Source organism: Mus caroli, unplaced genomic scaffold, assembly GCF_978045245.1.
Source record: "Mus caroli unplaced genomic scaffold, Mus_caroli_1 scaffold_9, whole genome shotgun sequence".
In the NCBI taxonomy this organism is placed as follows: Eukaryota; Metazoa; Chordata; class Mammalia; order Rodentia; family Muridae; genus Mus; species Mus caroli.
The window spans coordinates 17573093-17589714 of NW_028227264.1; the positions used below are offsets into that span (position 1 = coordinate 17573093).

A 16622-nucleotide genomic window follows, 5' to 3' on the forward strand; every position below is an offset into this window, starting at 1 on the left:
TATATATATATATATATATATATTTTATTTAAGAATATATGTTTGGGTTTTTTTTTATGTTTGTTTTTGGTTTTTTGAGACAGGGTTTCTCTGTATCCCTGGCTGTCCTGGAACTCACTTTGTAGACCTGACTGGCCTCGAACTCAGAAATCTGCCTTCCTCTGCCTCCCAAGTGCTGGGATTAAAGGCGTGCGCCACCACTGCCCAGCTATTTTCTGGTTTTTCGAGACTGGGTTTCTCTGAATAGCCCTGGCTGTCTTGGAACTCACTTTGTAGACCAGGCTGGCCTCGAACTCAGAAATCCTCCCGCCTCTGCCTCCGGAGTGCTGGGATTAAAGAAGTGTGTGCCACCACGCCCGGCAATTGTTAAGATTAAGAAAACATTCCTAAGAAAACAAAAGAAAATGTTTATGAATTTCAAAACTTAATGCTCACGTCCTCGTGACATGCCAAATTATTTAATAATTTATCCAATATTATTAAAATATTATTTAATTATTTAATAATAATGATTATCAATATAGCAATATAGTATAAATAAAATTAATAAATAAAATTATTTAATAATAATTATAAATTATTTAACTGAGGTTTTGTAATTACATTACTACAGTTAAATATCAATTTGTGAATTGGATTGTGAGTATAGCTACATGACCAGTGTATATAACTCTGCTTTCCATAATCTCTTACTTTCAATGCAAAACAAGGTTTTTTTTGGTTTTGATTAAACCTTTTTTGCTTTTCATTAGCTTTCAAAAGTTTGAAAGGTAAAGGTGTAAAAAAAGCCTTAGGGTCCGCGAGATGGCTCAAGCAGCCTGCTACCAAACCTGAGGTCTCAAGTTCTATCCCTGGATCCTACACAAATTGTCCTTTGACTTTGAAGCAGGTACTTTGGCATGTGCATGTGTGGCGTGCACACACTAAGACATGTAAACAACTAGATTGGACAGTGTGGCTCAACATGAGTAATCCCAGCATTTAGCAAACGGCTAGATATTTTCGCAGACTGACTAAACAATTACAAGTGGGCGGATTCTTTGTTGAATGTTGGTAAGGCTTGACACCTTCCTGGCAAAGGACTGAGTTGAAGCACAAGTTGAAAAGTCAGATCACAATTCAGAACGCTGGGCGCACGGTGCGCATGCGCTTTTCGGATGCGCCTATTGGTTTTTGCCCTTCCAATCACCGGCGGCGTCCTCCAGCGGCGTCCAATAGGGTTAGACCCCGAGTTCTGGCCCGCGAAGCTTGATCTTCCAGGCTGGGGTCGAGTCGGAATAGGCGAGCGGTTCCGGGAAGACGCTACTCTGCGGCTGTAGGTCGCGTCCGGAGAGTTTCCTCGGCCGCCTGGCGCCGTGCAATGCCGCGGGATGGTGAGTGGCACAGGCTCCGTTAGTCCTCGGCTTCCGGTCGGCGGCCGGTGACGGACGGACGGACGGAAGCGCGGGCGGGTGGCGTTCCTCGCGGGGTGAAGAGAGCGGCGGGGCGGTTCTCTCCAGGGGCAGCAGAGCTCCAGGGATGGTGATCTTGGCTGTCGCACATTTGCTTGTCAGAATCCCTTTACACACACACACACACACACACACACACACACACACTGGGTAAGATAGCAATGGAATTTAGCAAAGTGCTCTTTCTTTCCTTTTAAGTCTCTCTTCAAAATAATAGCTCTCCAGGAGCAATCACTTGATGGTGTTTGAAAGGTCTCTGTGGTTTCCTTAGTGCGGTCTATGTAGCAGTTACTTGTCAAGAGTGATAATTGATAACTTCTCTTCTAAGGTACCAACGAACAGCGTTTTCTTGAACTTGCTTCACCAATGTCTTTCATTCTAAATATATTAAGAAACGTGCTGGAATATTTCGGTGTTCCCGTAGACCAGGTAAAAGTCTTTTATTAATTTTGCTAACTTTATTTTTGGGTCTCATTATTGACGTTGCTTTGAGACAGGATATTGTGCAGCTTAGGCTAAAAGTCTGGATTTTGCTGCTAGTCTCGGGTCGTTTTTGTTCTTTGAGCCAGGCAGGGCACTATGCAGTTCAGGCGTTCCTTGAGCTCCTGATCCTCCCCCACCCCCCACCACCTACCAAGGGCTGATTACAGATGTCTGCCCTGATTAGTTTTTATTGTCAACTCGATATTAGAGTCCTATGGCAAGAGGGAACCTCAAGAAATAGCTTAGAGTACGTTGGCTTGTGGCCCTGTCTTTAAGTGAGTGTCCTTACTGTTCATAGTTGTGGTAGGGCCCAGCCCTGTGGAGGATACCATTCTTGGGATAATGAGTTCTGAGCTGTGTAAGAAAGCTAGTTGAGCCTGAGCCAGGGTTTCTGCTTCTATTCCTGCCTGACTTCTCTCAATGATGATGAATCATGACTGGCTAGTTTCATTTCAGCTTGACACAAACTGTAATGATCTTAGAAGAGGGAGCCCTGATTGAGAAATTGCCTTCCAAAGGTCAGGCTATAGGCTAGTCTGTAGAGCATTTTCTTAGTGATTGATGAGGGAGAGCCTAGCCCATTGTGGGTGGTACCACCCCTGAGCAGGTGGCCCTAAGTTTTATAAGAAAGCTGGTGGAACAAGTCAGTTATCAGCATTCCTCCATCAGCTCCTGCCTCCAGGTTCCTGCTCTGTTTTGAGTTTCTGTCCTAACTTCCTTCCATGATGACATTTTTTCCTCCCCACATTGCTTTTGGTCATGATGCTTCTCATAGCAGCAGATAGAAAACAGCAAAGTCACACCTCGTGTGTTAGTACAGGCCTATAGCCTCAGTTGTTGGAGAGACTGAGACAGAGGGATCTATATTTCAGGGTCACCTTAGGCTACAGAGTGAGTTGAAGACCATCTTGGGCAGCTTAGTGAGACTCTCAAAGTCAAAGGGCATGAAGTAGGGCTAGGATATAAATAAGATCAGTGGCTCTGTGGTAGAACACTTGCCCAGCATGAGCAAGGCTCCCAAGGTCAATCCCAAACTCTGGAAAGAAAGCCTCTGGGTAAACATGGCAGTCTTTGTTTCGGTGGGAGAAGGATGAGTCTGCAGTAGTGCACCGTTGATAGTGTGGTATTCAGGGGTCCTTTACTCTCTCAGTCAGAGCCCAAGAAGACCCAGGGATCACCACAGAGTTACGGTTGTTGTCCTTGTTCTCATATGACTCACTATTTGTAAAAGTCTTTTGCATTTGGGAGGCTGAGGCAGGTGAATTTGAGGCCAGACTGAAAATGAAATTATTTTATTGCTTCTTCATAACTGTACTTTTACTACTGTTATGAATCTAATGTAAATATCTTATGTGTGACCCCCCCCACCCCCCAAAGAATTGACACCCACTGGTTGAGAACCACTGGTTAGAGTTTCAGAATAGCCAGGGCTATATAGATCCTATCTCAAAAACACAAACACATGCAAAATAATGAGTGGCTTACAAAATGGTAAGTTATCCGTAAAGATGGTGGGATGAATTAGAAAAATTATCAGGGGTAATGCCAAGATTTTAAACAAAAGTAAGTGGAACTATGATGTTGCCCAGATGAAAAGGCAAGAGCATGATGAGAGGAACTCAGTAAGGCAGAGGGATTGTTGGGGCACGTGGTCGAAATGTCCCACAGACAATTAAACATACTGGTCTAGAAGGGCCTAGGAAAGAAAAGACATCAGATTAGGGAGTTTGCTGTGTTCTGTTGATGTCTGAAGCCATGGAGTTAGAATAATAATGTGAGGTGCTGTTAGGTGATGCTGAAACATTTTAAATATCGTAATAGTGAGACATATGAGAACACGGACCAGCAGTTAGAGATTTGCTTATCATTATTAGGCATTTAACAATGTTTGGTGTAACTTCTGAGTTCAGAAGGCTGAGGTAGGAGAGTCGTTCCTGCACAACTTTGGGATTGACCTGACTGGGTTTCTAGTGAATGGAGAAAGGACAGACATGTGGCTGAAAACGTCAGGACGGGGTTGGCTACGCCCTCTGTTGGTTGGAGATGCATTGGCACTGGGAAATCCAGCACATTGATGATACACAGCCAAATGAGGAATCTGTTTGTTATGTGACTGAACGAGGATGTAGGTTTCTCACACACGGCTGAAGGAGAGGCAGCCTAGGTGATCCTGGATGCGCTCTCTCTAGGGAAGCTGTAGTTACCAGAGAGGAGGAGTTGTGGTTGGTACTTTGTGCATCTGAACTCCAAGCCAGGGAAGGTCTTGCCACTCTCATTGGTCTGAGGCACATTTGCCCCTGACCATGCTCACGTCAACAATACACATTCACTCACAACTTCATCTGCTTGCTACAGAGTTGAGAGTTCAAGGCTAGCCTAGGATATATGACAGGACAAGCCCAATGTCAGCTAACATGCCAACTCAGACAGGGGAAGTTCCACACGGTTCCACCCTTACAGGAAATGTTATAGGTGGTCAGTGTCTGCTGAGAGAGGAATAATCAATTGAGGAATGAACTCCCACATAGCTTATGCCATCACAAGTGGTCAGCCTTGGACACATAAGCTAAATGGATTCAGTTGGTTAGGTATATATGTGTGGTGTGTATGTGTGTATACATATATATATTTATACATTTATTAATACTATTTAATAAATGAGATGTTGAGATGTTGAAATTATTTAAACCCAATCTGGGGTTTCTACCCTGCCTTTTACTATTTAGTTTTCAGATAAAAGACACACACCTTTATATTTATAATAAGCTTTACAGCATTAGAGCTGGGCAGATATCTCTCTTCTATGCTCTTAGAATCTACTTTCTTATAGATAACTGCAAGTTATTGCTTACTATGTTTCATCTGGCTGCTCTTCACTCCAATTGGCCCGCCCTCAGGGCTAACCTAGGTCATCTTTTCCTCTCTGCCCTCTTCTCTCTCTCCTCCTGGTCTGTTCCACCCTCTCTGACCTATGTCAATTCTGCCCAGGTATAGGGTATAGGCATCTTAATTTACCAATCAGAAATAACTTGGTGGCAAGGTCACTTGGGTCTATGTGCTGACTTTCTTGTCTCAGGGGCAACCAGGTTTTGAGGGCCTGCACTTAGCATTATAATGCACAGCAAAAGACCAAAGTTACAATCAGAGGAATCATGCATTTGGGACAGGGATGCGAGAGAAGTTGGAGCAGGGAGAAGGAAGGAGAGAGTGCGGTAGAGGCAGTCAGTGCTCACGTAGGACGTTCCCCTCCAAACAAACAACATGCAAGCAGGAATAAAGCCAAACATACTTCAGGAAAGAACTCCCCCCCAATCCCCTCTTTTTGAGTCAGGGTTTCTCTATGTAGTCCTTATTGTCTTGTAATTCACTCTGTAGACCAGGCTGGCCTTGAACTCAGAGATCCTCTTGTCCCTGCCTCCTAGGTGCTGCTGGGTTTAAAGGTGTGTCTAGAAAGAATTTCTGTGGGTGGAGATAGGATTGACTTGGGACAGTCTGAAGGACCTGTGGTGAGGAAGGGAAGTGGTGTCAGTAACCTTTTGAAAGCTTTGGAAAAGAGATTGAGAGAGGCCATCAGCTGGAAGGAATCCGAGGATCTCTGTCTCCTCAGCTTTGAGACCACACCATGCCAGCATCTCTACGTGGGGTCTGGATATTATATTTGGGATCTAATGTGTCTATAGTCAACTTTGACTAAATTATTTTTCTAACCCCATACTTTAGTGTTTTTTCAAGATAAATGTTAATAAGGTTTAATTCTTTAAGAAAGATACTTTTAAGTATATGCTGTTAAAGTTTTCTTTGTAGAAATAAAGGTTACTACATCTGTTACATCTTTTTATTTTCTTAGATATATAAACATACTTAACTGGCATGTATGTTAAACAAAGCTTTTTTTTCTAGGATTTGCTGATTTGTCAAAATAAAAACTGTGGGTCAGCTCGGAGTATTGTTCGTATTATTGGGAGAATGCTTCCTTTAAAGCCTTGCAGAAGACCTCATTTTGAGGTGAGTTAGTCACCATGTGTTATTTAAGCCCTGTGTATAAAGTAATTTAGGTACTCCCAGGATATAGGATAGAAGGACAAAGGAAGAAATGTGCCTGTAAGCCAAGGGCCTTTAGTTTACTTCTACAAATAAATTATCTCACATTGTTTCTTTAATTGTATTCCAAGTCAGTACAAAGAATGCCTGGGGCTTGTTTTTATCCGACTTTGTATTTTCCCCGTGTGGCTGTGTGATGGATGAGATTAGCCATGGGGAGAAGACATGGCTACTCCCTCGGGTGGAAGAAGAACATTGCTCCAGCTTTTTTTTTTTTTTTTTTTTTTAATATCTTTTTTTCCCTTTTCTGTTTTAGACCGTTAACTTATTTACTATGATGAAACATGGGTCCTGTGTTTTCCCTGAGTCTCTGTGGGGTTCTGACTTTGTTTTTCTTTTTGTTATAGTTGATCCCGCATGTGGACTCTAAGGAGTCTGATGATTACGAACTTACAGTTCCATCTTTTGCTGATGTTTTATGTGTGGCAAATGATGAAGAAACCAGTTGTCTCAGATTTCGGTAATTCTATCTGTTTGCCTTGGGACATGGGTATAGCCTAAAACTTGAATTCTTGCAAGTGTTGAAGTTTGTTTCTAATGAGTAGACATTTTTGTTCTGTTTTTGTGATATGCTGTGTCCTGATATTTTTGTAATATGGATGAATGATGGCATCTCATTTTCTAGCCTTTTCTAGTATATATTTTCAAAAGCTGTTTTTGCATTTAAATTTTTGAAAATGGTTTTCTCTTTGTCCATGAGTGTTTTTTATTTTGATCAGGTCATCTCCTTCACCCTCCCACCCAGCTCTTCCTCTGTCCTTTTCACACTTTTCCCAGTTTTCACATCATCATGTGTGAGTGTGGATGAGTGAGTGTGGAAGTGTATGTGAATGTGTGTGAGTGTGTGTTGAGTAAGTTTGTGTGTTGAGTTTGTTTGTCCTGGAACTTGCTCTGTCGATAGGCTGGCCTCTAACTCGGCGATCTGCCTGCTTCTGCCTCGAGAACTGCGCTGGAATTGTCTTTTACAGTTTGAAAAGTTTCCTCCCTGTGCGTTTTCTTTCCCTTTACTCGCAGACATAGTCTATGGCAAAAGAAGGAAGAAAGAAAAATTGCTCCTTTTCATCCTTCAAAACTAATTTGGGATCCATCATCACCTGGTCTAAGACAGAACAAAACAGAGACAGACGATCTGCCTGTAAATGAAGCTGCAATTAAAAAGATAGCTGCCCTTGAAGATGAGCTGACTTTTCTCAGGTCTCAGATTGCTGCGATTGTGGCAATGCAGGACCTGAGAGAGAGCAGAGAGACTGGTAAGTAGTTGTACAGTTTGTTTCTACTGGAGGGGTACTGAGCTGACTCGAGTCAGCAGCGTTCTGAGTAAAACATCCGTGACTACATCATAGCAGCCTGCTGTGAACCAAGGCTAAAGGAGACGTAGCTGTACTACTGAGGGCCGTTTTGTTTGTTAAGAAGTCATGACTTCTGAGCAAGCTTTTTTAATTCTTCAAGGAATTAGAAGCCAGGCACATGGAGGTCATGCCTGTAATTCCAGCGTTTCAGAGGCTGGGGCAGGGAGACTGCCTTGAGTTGAAAGCTACTCTTGGCTGTACAGTGCGACCATATCTCAAAAACCAAAAATAAGGGCTGGGGATGTAGTTTGGTTGTAGACTGCTTTGGAATAAAAGGACACAGTTGGGCACACCTTCATTCTAGCACTTGGGAGGGGGACACAGAAAGTTCAAGGTCATCTGTAGCAACACAAGAGTTTGAGGTTAGCCCGACTCCATGAAAACCTCTCAGAAACACCAAGACAAAATAAAAAACTAATACAAAATAACTCAAACTAATGAATGATTTTTATTAAAAATTTTTAATGATTTATTTTTATCTTCTGAGTATTGGTGTCTTACCTCCATTACTGTCTTTATGAGGGTGTAAGATCCCCTGAAACTAGAGTTCGACAGTGCTGGAAATTGAACTCTGGTCTGAAAGAGCAACTAGTGTTCTTAACCATTGAGACTTCTCTCTAGCCCCATAATTAACCATTGAGACTTCTCTCTAGCCTCATAATTAACCATTGAGACTTCTCTCTAGCCTCATAATTAACCATTGAGACTTTTCTCTAGCCTCATAATTAACCATTGAGACTTCTCTCTAGCCTCATAATTAACCATTGAGACTTCTCTCTAGCCCCATAAATAATTTTTAAAAAGGAAAGAATGCATGGTTTGAAAGACCAGAATAGGTTTGAGACCATGTATATTTATAGTCTAGTTTTTGTTTTTAATTTTTTTTTAGATTGTGTGTATGAATATATGCCTGTAATAAATGTTTGTGCACCATGCATGTACCTGTTGTCCAGGGGAGTCAGGAGAGGGCATCAGGTCTCCTGGAACTGGACTTAGAGGTGGCTGTGAGCTACCATGTGGGCACTGGGAACTGAACTCTGGTCCTGGAACAGCAAGTGCTTCAATAGTTGAACCATTTCTCCAGCCCCTAGTCTTAGGTAATTTTTTTAAAAATGATTTTCTTTTACATGTATGTGTTTCTCTGCATGTATGTGCACGGTGTGCATGCCTGGTACCTGCAAAGGCTAGAACAGAACATCAGACCCTCAGAAACAGGTCGTGAGCTGCCACCTGGGTGCTCTGCAGGAGCAGCTGGGCACCTCTCACCTGCCGAGGCTGCTCTACAGCGTGGCTGTAGATTCTGATGGTACTCGCTCATCCAGTTCAGGGGATAATGGTTTCCAGATGTCTTTTTCTAAGCTTTTAGAGATGTATCTTTTTTTGTTTTGTTTTGTTTTTTGTTTGTTTTTATTTATTTATTTTTTGTTTTCAAGAGAACAAGACTTTATTGAAACATTAGGTTTAAAAGTTTGGGGGCTGGAGAGATGACATGGCTCAATGGTTAAGAACACTGGTTGCTTTTCCATAGCACCTTGCTTCAATTCATAGCACCCACATGGCAGCTCAAGATGTCCAGTTCCAGGGGAACTGATGCCTTCCTCTGGATTCCGAAGGCACATACTACACATACATGCAGGAAAAAATGAAGTCACCTCTTCTTGACAACCCAGCACTGGTACCTGGAGACCCTATATTTCTGCCCTGGCCACTAGCCTGTATGACAGTCAAACAGGGAAACTAACCTGGCCATGTTGGTTCTACTTCAAGATGCTACAACCAGAGAAACTCCCTCTAGCAACAATTATTTACAATTTGAAGGCTAATCCATTCAGGCATGGTGCTAGAAATATTTCCCCAGCAACTGGGGACTCAGCAAAAATGAGCCTTTAGGGTTAGTGCGCATGCAAGCCCACTGTTGGCACACCTGCAGTCTCAGCTTCTGGGAGATGGAGAGATTCATATCCTTGGTGTGCTAACAGCCAATTTGGACTGACAGTTTGTTAAAACCAAACCAAGCCTGCAGCTAGAATTCATTGTCCCCTCCCCCAATCAATTGGTTACAGTAAGTAGGCTCAGGTCTATTACAGTAACTTGAAGGTACAGGGATTGAGTGGTGCCCACAGGAGATGTATCTTGTTTTAAACATAAAAGTTTTAGGGTCTAGAGAGGTGGCTCAGTGGTTAAATGCACTGTTCCATATGACCTGAATTTGGTCATTGGTACTCATGTTGGGTGACTCATAACAATTTATAACCCCAGCTCCAGGTGAATCTGACCCACTCTTCTGTGCTTACATGCACATACCCTTCCACATAGTTAACAGTGAAAGTAAAATCTTTTTTCAAAACCATGAGATTTAAGGAATATAGGCTCTGAAAACTTTTCACATCAGATTTGATTGTAAGGGGCTATGTGTAAGTATGATTACTAAAATTTTACATATATGTTTATTGGCACATAGTACACATTAACTTGTACAGTACACTAATAGATGCAGCATATAGTCACAGTATAATTTATATAGTTGAATCACCTAATACTTTATATGGATACACAGACACAATCATACGGGAATGCACTCTGTTTCTAAGCAAGGATGATGAGTCACAGCTCTTTAGGAGCAGATGTATGAGAACGTTTCTCAGTTTAGGAAATCACCTGTACACCATAGGCCTAGTTCTCAGATGTCATTTTAGAGCTGACACAGCGATGTGAGTACTTGTAACTCTGTGTTAATGTTTTGCTTTTAAAATTGGAGAATGAAGTTGAGATTTTCTATGGGTTCCTAGAAATCACTTTATTTCCTCTTTAAGATGTGCCTTTAGGGTACCCCGTGATGTGTCCTGACTGGATTAGACATGAGCTGAAACTTTTGCTGAACACTCCTGGGGGACTGACATGGTCTTGCTTGCTGTCTTGGCTACTCGTTGGTCTTTAGCAGGATTACAGGAGTGTTACTGTTCTGGCTCTCGCTGGCTTTGTATATTATGCTAAGGATTGTCTGTGGTTTGGGGATTTTTTTCTTTAGGCTTCATCGACTTGAGTGATGAACAAGTGCCACCATCATCAGCGACCACAGGGCTGAGTGTGGAACCAGACCACGCTCCAAGTGTGGTGCTTTCTCCCCCTCCTCCTCCCCCTCCTCCCCCTCCTCCCCCTCCTCCTCAGTTTTCTCTGCAGCCTCCAAGTTCTCTTCCCATGCAACCTGGATCTGCTAATACACGTGACATAGATAGTCTGGCTACTGAAATGGAAAGGCAGCTCTCAGGTGTTAAGAAGACCGGTGATAGCCATCATTCAAAAAGCCAGAGACTTAGTGCTGTCCCAAACATGTTGGATGTTCTGAAGGATGTGAATAAGGTCAAACTTCGGCCCGTGGAAAGGTCACCAGGCGGCAGACCCGTTCAGAAGAGGAAGAGACGACGGAGTTCAGAATGGGATCCAGTGTCTTTAATATCTAATGCACTGAAGCAGAAGTTTGCATTTCAAGATGATTCCTTTGACAAAGAAAATAGTTCCTGGGAGTGTTCTCCATTTTCTAGTCCTGAAACTTCAAGGGTGAGTTGTGATGGGGAAGCAGTAACTTACTTTCTCAAGTATGCTCTTTGTGATTGAGCTGTGCGTGCGCACACATACACACACACATACACACACACACACACACACACACACACATACACACACACACATACACACACATATGTACATATATATGTATATACACACATACAAACACATATATGGTAGGTTATACATTGTTTACTATTATTTGTTTGCGGTGGGATCTCATGTGGTAGCCCAGGCTGTCCTGGAACCTGGGGAAACCTCCTGCTTTAGCCACTCATGCTGGGAGTAGAGCTGTGAGTCTTCATGACAGTTTATCCATTAGTTTTGTTTTTGTTTTAATGGTAATACTTTTTTCTTGCCATTTTTGCATTCTTTTTGATATTAGTTTACCATAAGAGAAAACACAATTTGAAAAACACAGATGCAGTCTGGTGGTGGTGGCAGCAGTGGTACACACCTTTAATCAAAGCATTTGGAGAAGGCAGAGGCAGGTGGATCTCTGAGTTCGAGGTCAGCCTGGGCTACAAATGGAGTATAGGACAGCCAGGGCTAAACAGAGAAACCCTGTCTTGAAAACCAAAAAAGAAGAAGAAAAAAAGAAAGAAAAGAAAAAGCCACAGATGTATGATGGTCTATACTAGGTAGGTGCTAAGTTGATACTGCTATCTGTAGTATGAATGAGACATTTGAAATTTTAGGATGACTAGAGAAGAGCTGTGTAGTAGGTTCAGCCTCACTCTGCTGGATATAAGTACTCCAGTATTTTTGCTGTCAGATATGAAGGGCTTGGATTATTTAATTGAATGGAATGTTAACCCTGTTTGTTGAAAAAGCAAAAGGACCATAGTTATTATTTCCCCCTGAGATTGGCCCAGAGCTTATTTTGTAGAGCAGGCCTGCCTCTTGTGCCCTGAGTGCTGAGGGTGAAGGCTGTACCACCATGCCTGGCCAGACTCACAGTTATCTTTAAAGCAGTCTTTATGGATGCATGAAATGGTATTACACTGTAGGGAGTGATTCTCATACTCACTTAGTTGAGGTCAGACCTAAGAATGAACCTTGTAATCAACAGGAAGAACAGCATCTGAAGTCAGTAGCTAGCACCCAAGAATGCTCCCCAGCAGAGAGAGGCTAGAAAACTGAAATGTCTGCAGCTGCTCAGATAGCATGATATTGTGGGAGGTGTGTTCTTTCAGGAAGGTCACTGCAGAGTAGCTGTGGCACATAGTGTGTACATAATCAGGTGTTGCTTCATAGTGGTATTTTATATATGTGATAATGCCAGGAAGTATCTAGTTAAGTGGTAGCATGCATGCAATGGTAAGTTTGATGCCCAGTACCCTAAAACAAACTAGCAAAATAACCTGCCCTTCAAACAAAACAGAGAAAGCACACAGTTGTCTTTGGGATTACTAGCTGCATCTTCACTGTGTGTAAATGTGTTCTGAAGGAAGTGTTCAGGTCTAACATTTGGGTGGCACTTGATCCTTGCAAGGTAAGGATACCTCTGTGGCCATTGTTCTGCCTGTGTGAGCTAACCAAATATTAGGTGGAGAAATTTGGAAACCAAGCAAGCGATAACAAAAATGCTTGCTGCATCTGTAGTGAGCGCAGAGACATCTTTTTTGGTTGTTTTCCTTAAACTATTTACAGAAGGTTTACAGTGTACACAGGAAGGCTTTCTCCTGGTGGTAGTGGATTACTGAAAACTTCATTGGGTTGTAATGTGCTGTTTGATGCTTGTTCATTGATTCTTGGTACTTTCTTAAAAAAAAAAAAGTTAACTGGGCAATGGTGTTGCACGCCTTTAATCCCAGCACTTGGGAGGCAGAGGCAGGCAGATTTCTGAGTTTGAGGTCAGCCTGGTTTACAGAGTAATTACAGGACAGCCAAGGCTACACAGAGAAACCTTGTCTTGAAAAACCAAAAAAAAAAAAAAAAAAAAAATTACGTGTGTGTATCTCAGTTTGAGTAAGTTAGTTCTCTGGGCCCCACCTTGTGGGCCCTGGCGACCCAGCTCACTCTCACGCCTGGAGTCTGGTGTCTGTCCCCACTGAGCTGCTGTCTGCCTTGGCACTACTAACCGCAAGTGTTTTAGAAGTGGCATTCTTTTTATTTACTTCAGTAGCTCTTAGTTTCAGGCTGGATGTGGGGACTGCTGTTGACTGAAACCTGCTTTGGTTTGAATGTAGGTGGTTAGCTCCCCCCCCCCCCCCCCCAGCTCTGTGCTCACAGCATGGTGCTAACTTGGGGAGTGTTGTGGGTACTACAAAGGCCTCAAGTCATGGGGGACATGTTTGTAAAGGGAATTGTGGGAACTTAGATGCTTAGGTGTTTTCTGATTGCTTGCTCAAAAGGTGAGTGGTTTGTGCCTCTTTGCAGTCCTGCTGTGAGATGCATGCCCCTTAATGGCTTCCAGTCTTGGACTGCAATAGTGAGCCAAAATGCACCTTCTGCTCGCTTGTGAGTCTTCAGCTCCTGACATTCTTGCTCTTGTTTGCTGTTGAATGAATGAAACCTCTAAGTTCCATCCAGTTCTCAGCTGCCTTCTGATTTCTCACTTGTTCCCCTCCTCTCTCCCTCCCACCATTTCTGTTTTTACATTTTAGTAATTTTGTGTTAAACTTTTGCTTTGTTTCAGTTTTGACATCACATTCTCCAACAGAAAGATGGTGACCTAAGGGAAGGACTGATAATATAAAAGCAGTTATCCAGGCTATCAGAAGCAAAAACTGTGCTCACACTTGGACAGACAGAGCCACGTGGCATCCTTCACTGTCTGTCAGAGAATCACCACCTCTGTTAGGGTGATCAAGCTGTACTCTGGGACCCATCTCCACCCAGCCTGAGGAATGAGGAAGACACTTAAGAATACTGTCCCTGCTTTTGGAAGATGTGGCATTTAAGTGGCTACTGAAGAGGGGTATAGATTCCCTGCTTTATGAGACTGCTACTGAAAATGAAATACATGGTTCAGTGAGCTTCCTAAAATTATGGCTTCCTACTGAGGCTCCTTTCAGTCTTGGGAGTTGCTGTGATACGGTTTGTTTGGCCTTGTAGATTTTTAGTGAGCAGAAGATGATATTGTTTTTTATTAAGTTAGTCATAGTTGTGAAAACACAGGAACACCTGAGAAACTGAAGGGAAAAAAAAAGATAGTTACAATTTTAGACATGTAGGGTTGAACTTTCTACTGCAAGTAGAAGTAGACCCTTGATGAGTTCCATCCACACTGCCTTTGCACACACAGATGGCTGCTTTGTTCCCTTTGTTCTCTATTATGTTTGTACCCCATGATGTGTGTGTGTGTGTGTGTGTGTATATATATATATATATATATATATATATATATACATACACACATATACCTATATACATACATATATATAAAGTAGATTTTATAATAAATGGATCTTTTGAATTTGGTTGAGTATTTAACATTTCAAATTATATTCTTACTGTTTGATGAAGTCTGGTTATTTTGTGAGAAGTGGTTATGTTTCTGTTAGAATTTCTTGGGGCAGGGGGTACAGGTGAACCCTAATTTATTTGCAGTAGGCTGTATCTCCTCATCTGTGTTAACGTGATTCATTTGCATGCTTCCCTGCTTGGTTTCGCCTGTGCTGCAGCAGGGAGCAGGGAGGCAGGGCCGTGTCTGTGGGGTCAGCACTCACCCATTCCCCCAGGTGCTCTCCTTTCAGAGGACCCTAACTTGTCTGTCACTCATCAAAAGTTTATTGTAAAGAACTTAGAAATAAAACCCGTTGTGTATCAGGGCCTCCATTTTGAATGCACTTTTGGCTCATCTCAGTGCTTTCCATGCATTGACTTGTTCAGTCCCAACACCAATAGCGTGGGTGTAGGCTTTTGGTAGCCTCACTCAGCAGATGGGAAACTGGGCAGAGGGAGTTACTAGTCCAGCCACTCTCCCGAGGTCCTCAAAGCCTAAGTGGTGAGATAGGTTGTGAAGCCGGCAGATGGATTTTCCAACCCCTGTTCTAACCATAGGAAACACTGTAAACACTTACAAAATTTTAACCTATTTAAACTGTGCATCATTACTGAAGGCATTTCAGATAGTTTACAGATAAAGTATGTAAGAAAGCAGTGTATTAACAAATTGAAAGTCAAAACACCTTAAGGCTGTAATTCTCTATATTTACCACTAGAGGGAAGTCCAGTACCAACCGAGCACACCGAGGTTGCTAACAGCTGTTAACCACAGCCAAGTGACAACTTAGTAGATGTCATTGGTAAAACAAGGTTAGATTGAGAATTGTGCAAGCATCTTCTGTAAAGGGCAGTCATAAATTATAAATTGGCATAACCTTGACATACTTTTGATCCTGCATCAGTAAGCCAATTCAACTTTCCCCCAGCAAATAGACACATAGCTTTAATTAAATTACACTAGTGTATAGGTCATGGGACAGTTGTCAAGAACTGTATGGGCCCTGGAAGATCACGCTCAAGTTGTCAGACTCCGTGGCAAGTGCTTCTACCCACCGAGCCATCTTGCTGGCCCACAAATAGATGTTTGTGAAAAGTCAATAATTAAAGCAAGCCATGCCAGTATTTAATTGTTAACATTCAAGATTGCAGTAGGATTATCCCCACTGTAAAGCTACAGTATGGCTGTTTTGCTAGGGAGCAGCACGGGTGGGTTTCATCCTGCGACACCTGCCTGGCTAACCTCCCTAAGGACCCTTCCGTTTAGCTCTGCTTTAAGCAGCTGGTAGCTATGGGGCTGTGCCAAGCCTCCTGTTGCTAGCTTTCTCTGGAAGCCCATACCTGGCTTTCAGCTTCCATAATCCTGTTTGAAGTGAGAGAATGACTAATCTTTTTTTTTTTTTTTTAATATTTTTATTACATATTTTCCTCAATTACATTTCCAATGCTATCCCAAAAGTCCCCCATAGCGCCCCCCACTTCCCTACCCACCCATTCCCATTCGTTTGGCCCTGGCATTCCCCTATATTGGGGCATATAAAGTTTGCAAGTCCAATGGGCCTCTCTTTCCATTGATGGCCGACTAGACCATCTTTCGATACATATGCAGCTAGAGACAAGAGCTCCAGGGTTCTGGTTAGTACATCATGTTGTTCCAACAATAGGGTTGCAGATACCTTTAGATCCTTGGGTACTTTCTCTAGCTTCTCCATTGGGAGCCCTGTGATACATCCAATAGCTGACTGTGAACATCCACTCCTGTGTTTGCTAGGCCCCGGCATCGTCTCACAAGAGACAGCTATATTTGGGTCCTTTCAGCAAAATCTTGCTAGTGTATGCAATGGTGTCAGCGTTTAGAAGCTGATTATGGGACGGATCCCTGGATACAGCAGTCTCTAAATGGTCCATCCTTTCATCACAGCTACGAACTTTGTCTCTGTAACTCCTTCCCTGGGTGTTTTGTTCCCAATTCTAAGAAGGTGCACAGTGTCCACACTTTGGTCTTCATTCTTCTTGAGTTTCATGCGTTTAGCAAATTGTATCTTATATCTTGGGTATCCTAAGTTTTGGGCTAATATCCACTTATCAATGAATACATATTGTGTGAGTTCTTTTGTGATTGTGTTACTTCACTCAAGATGATGCCCTCCAGGTCCATCCATTTGGCTAGGAATTTCATAAATTCATTCTTTTTAATAGCTGAGTAGTACTCCATTGTGTA

The 16622-nt window shown here is 42.6% G+C and overlaps 1 protein-coding gene across 1 annotated transcript; it reads left to right on the forward strand.

Moving 5' to 3' along the window:
• The first annotated feature begins 708 nt into the window (after nt 1-708).
• On the forward strand, nt 709-14079 carry Mtfr2 (mitochondrial fission regulator 2). Its single transcript, XM_021174529.3, has 7 exons — nt 709-1373; nt 1780-1880; nt 5835-5939; nt 6383-6495; nt 7050-7285; nt 10413-10942; nt 13593-14079. Exons 1-7 carry the CDS (start codon nt 1361-1363, stop codon nt 13596-13598), a joined length of 1104 nt encoding a protein of 367 aa, XP_021030188.2. The 5' UTR covers nt 709-1360; the 3' UTR covers nt 13599-14079.
• Nucleotides 14080-16622: the final 2543 nt, after the last annotated feature.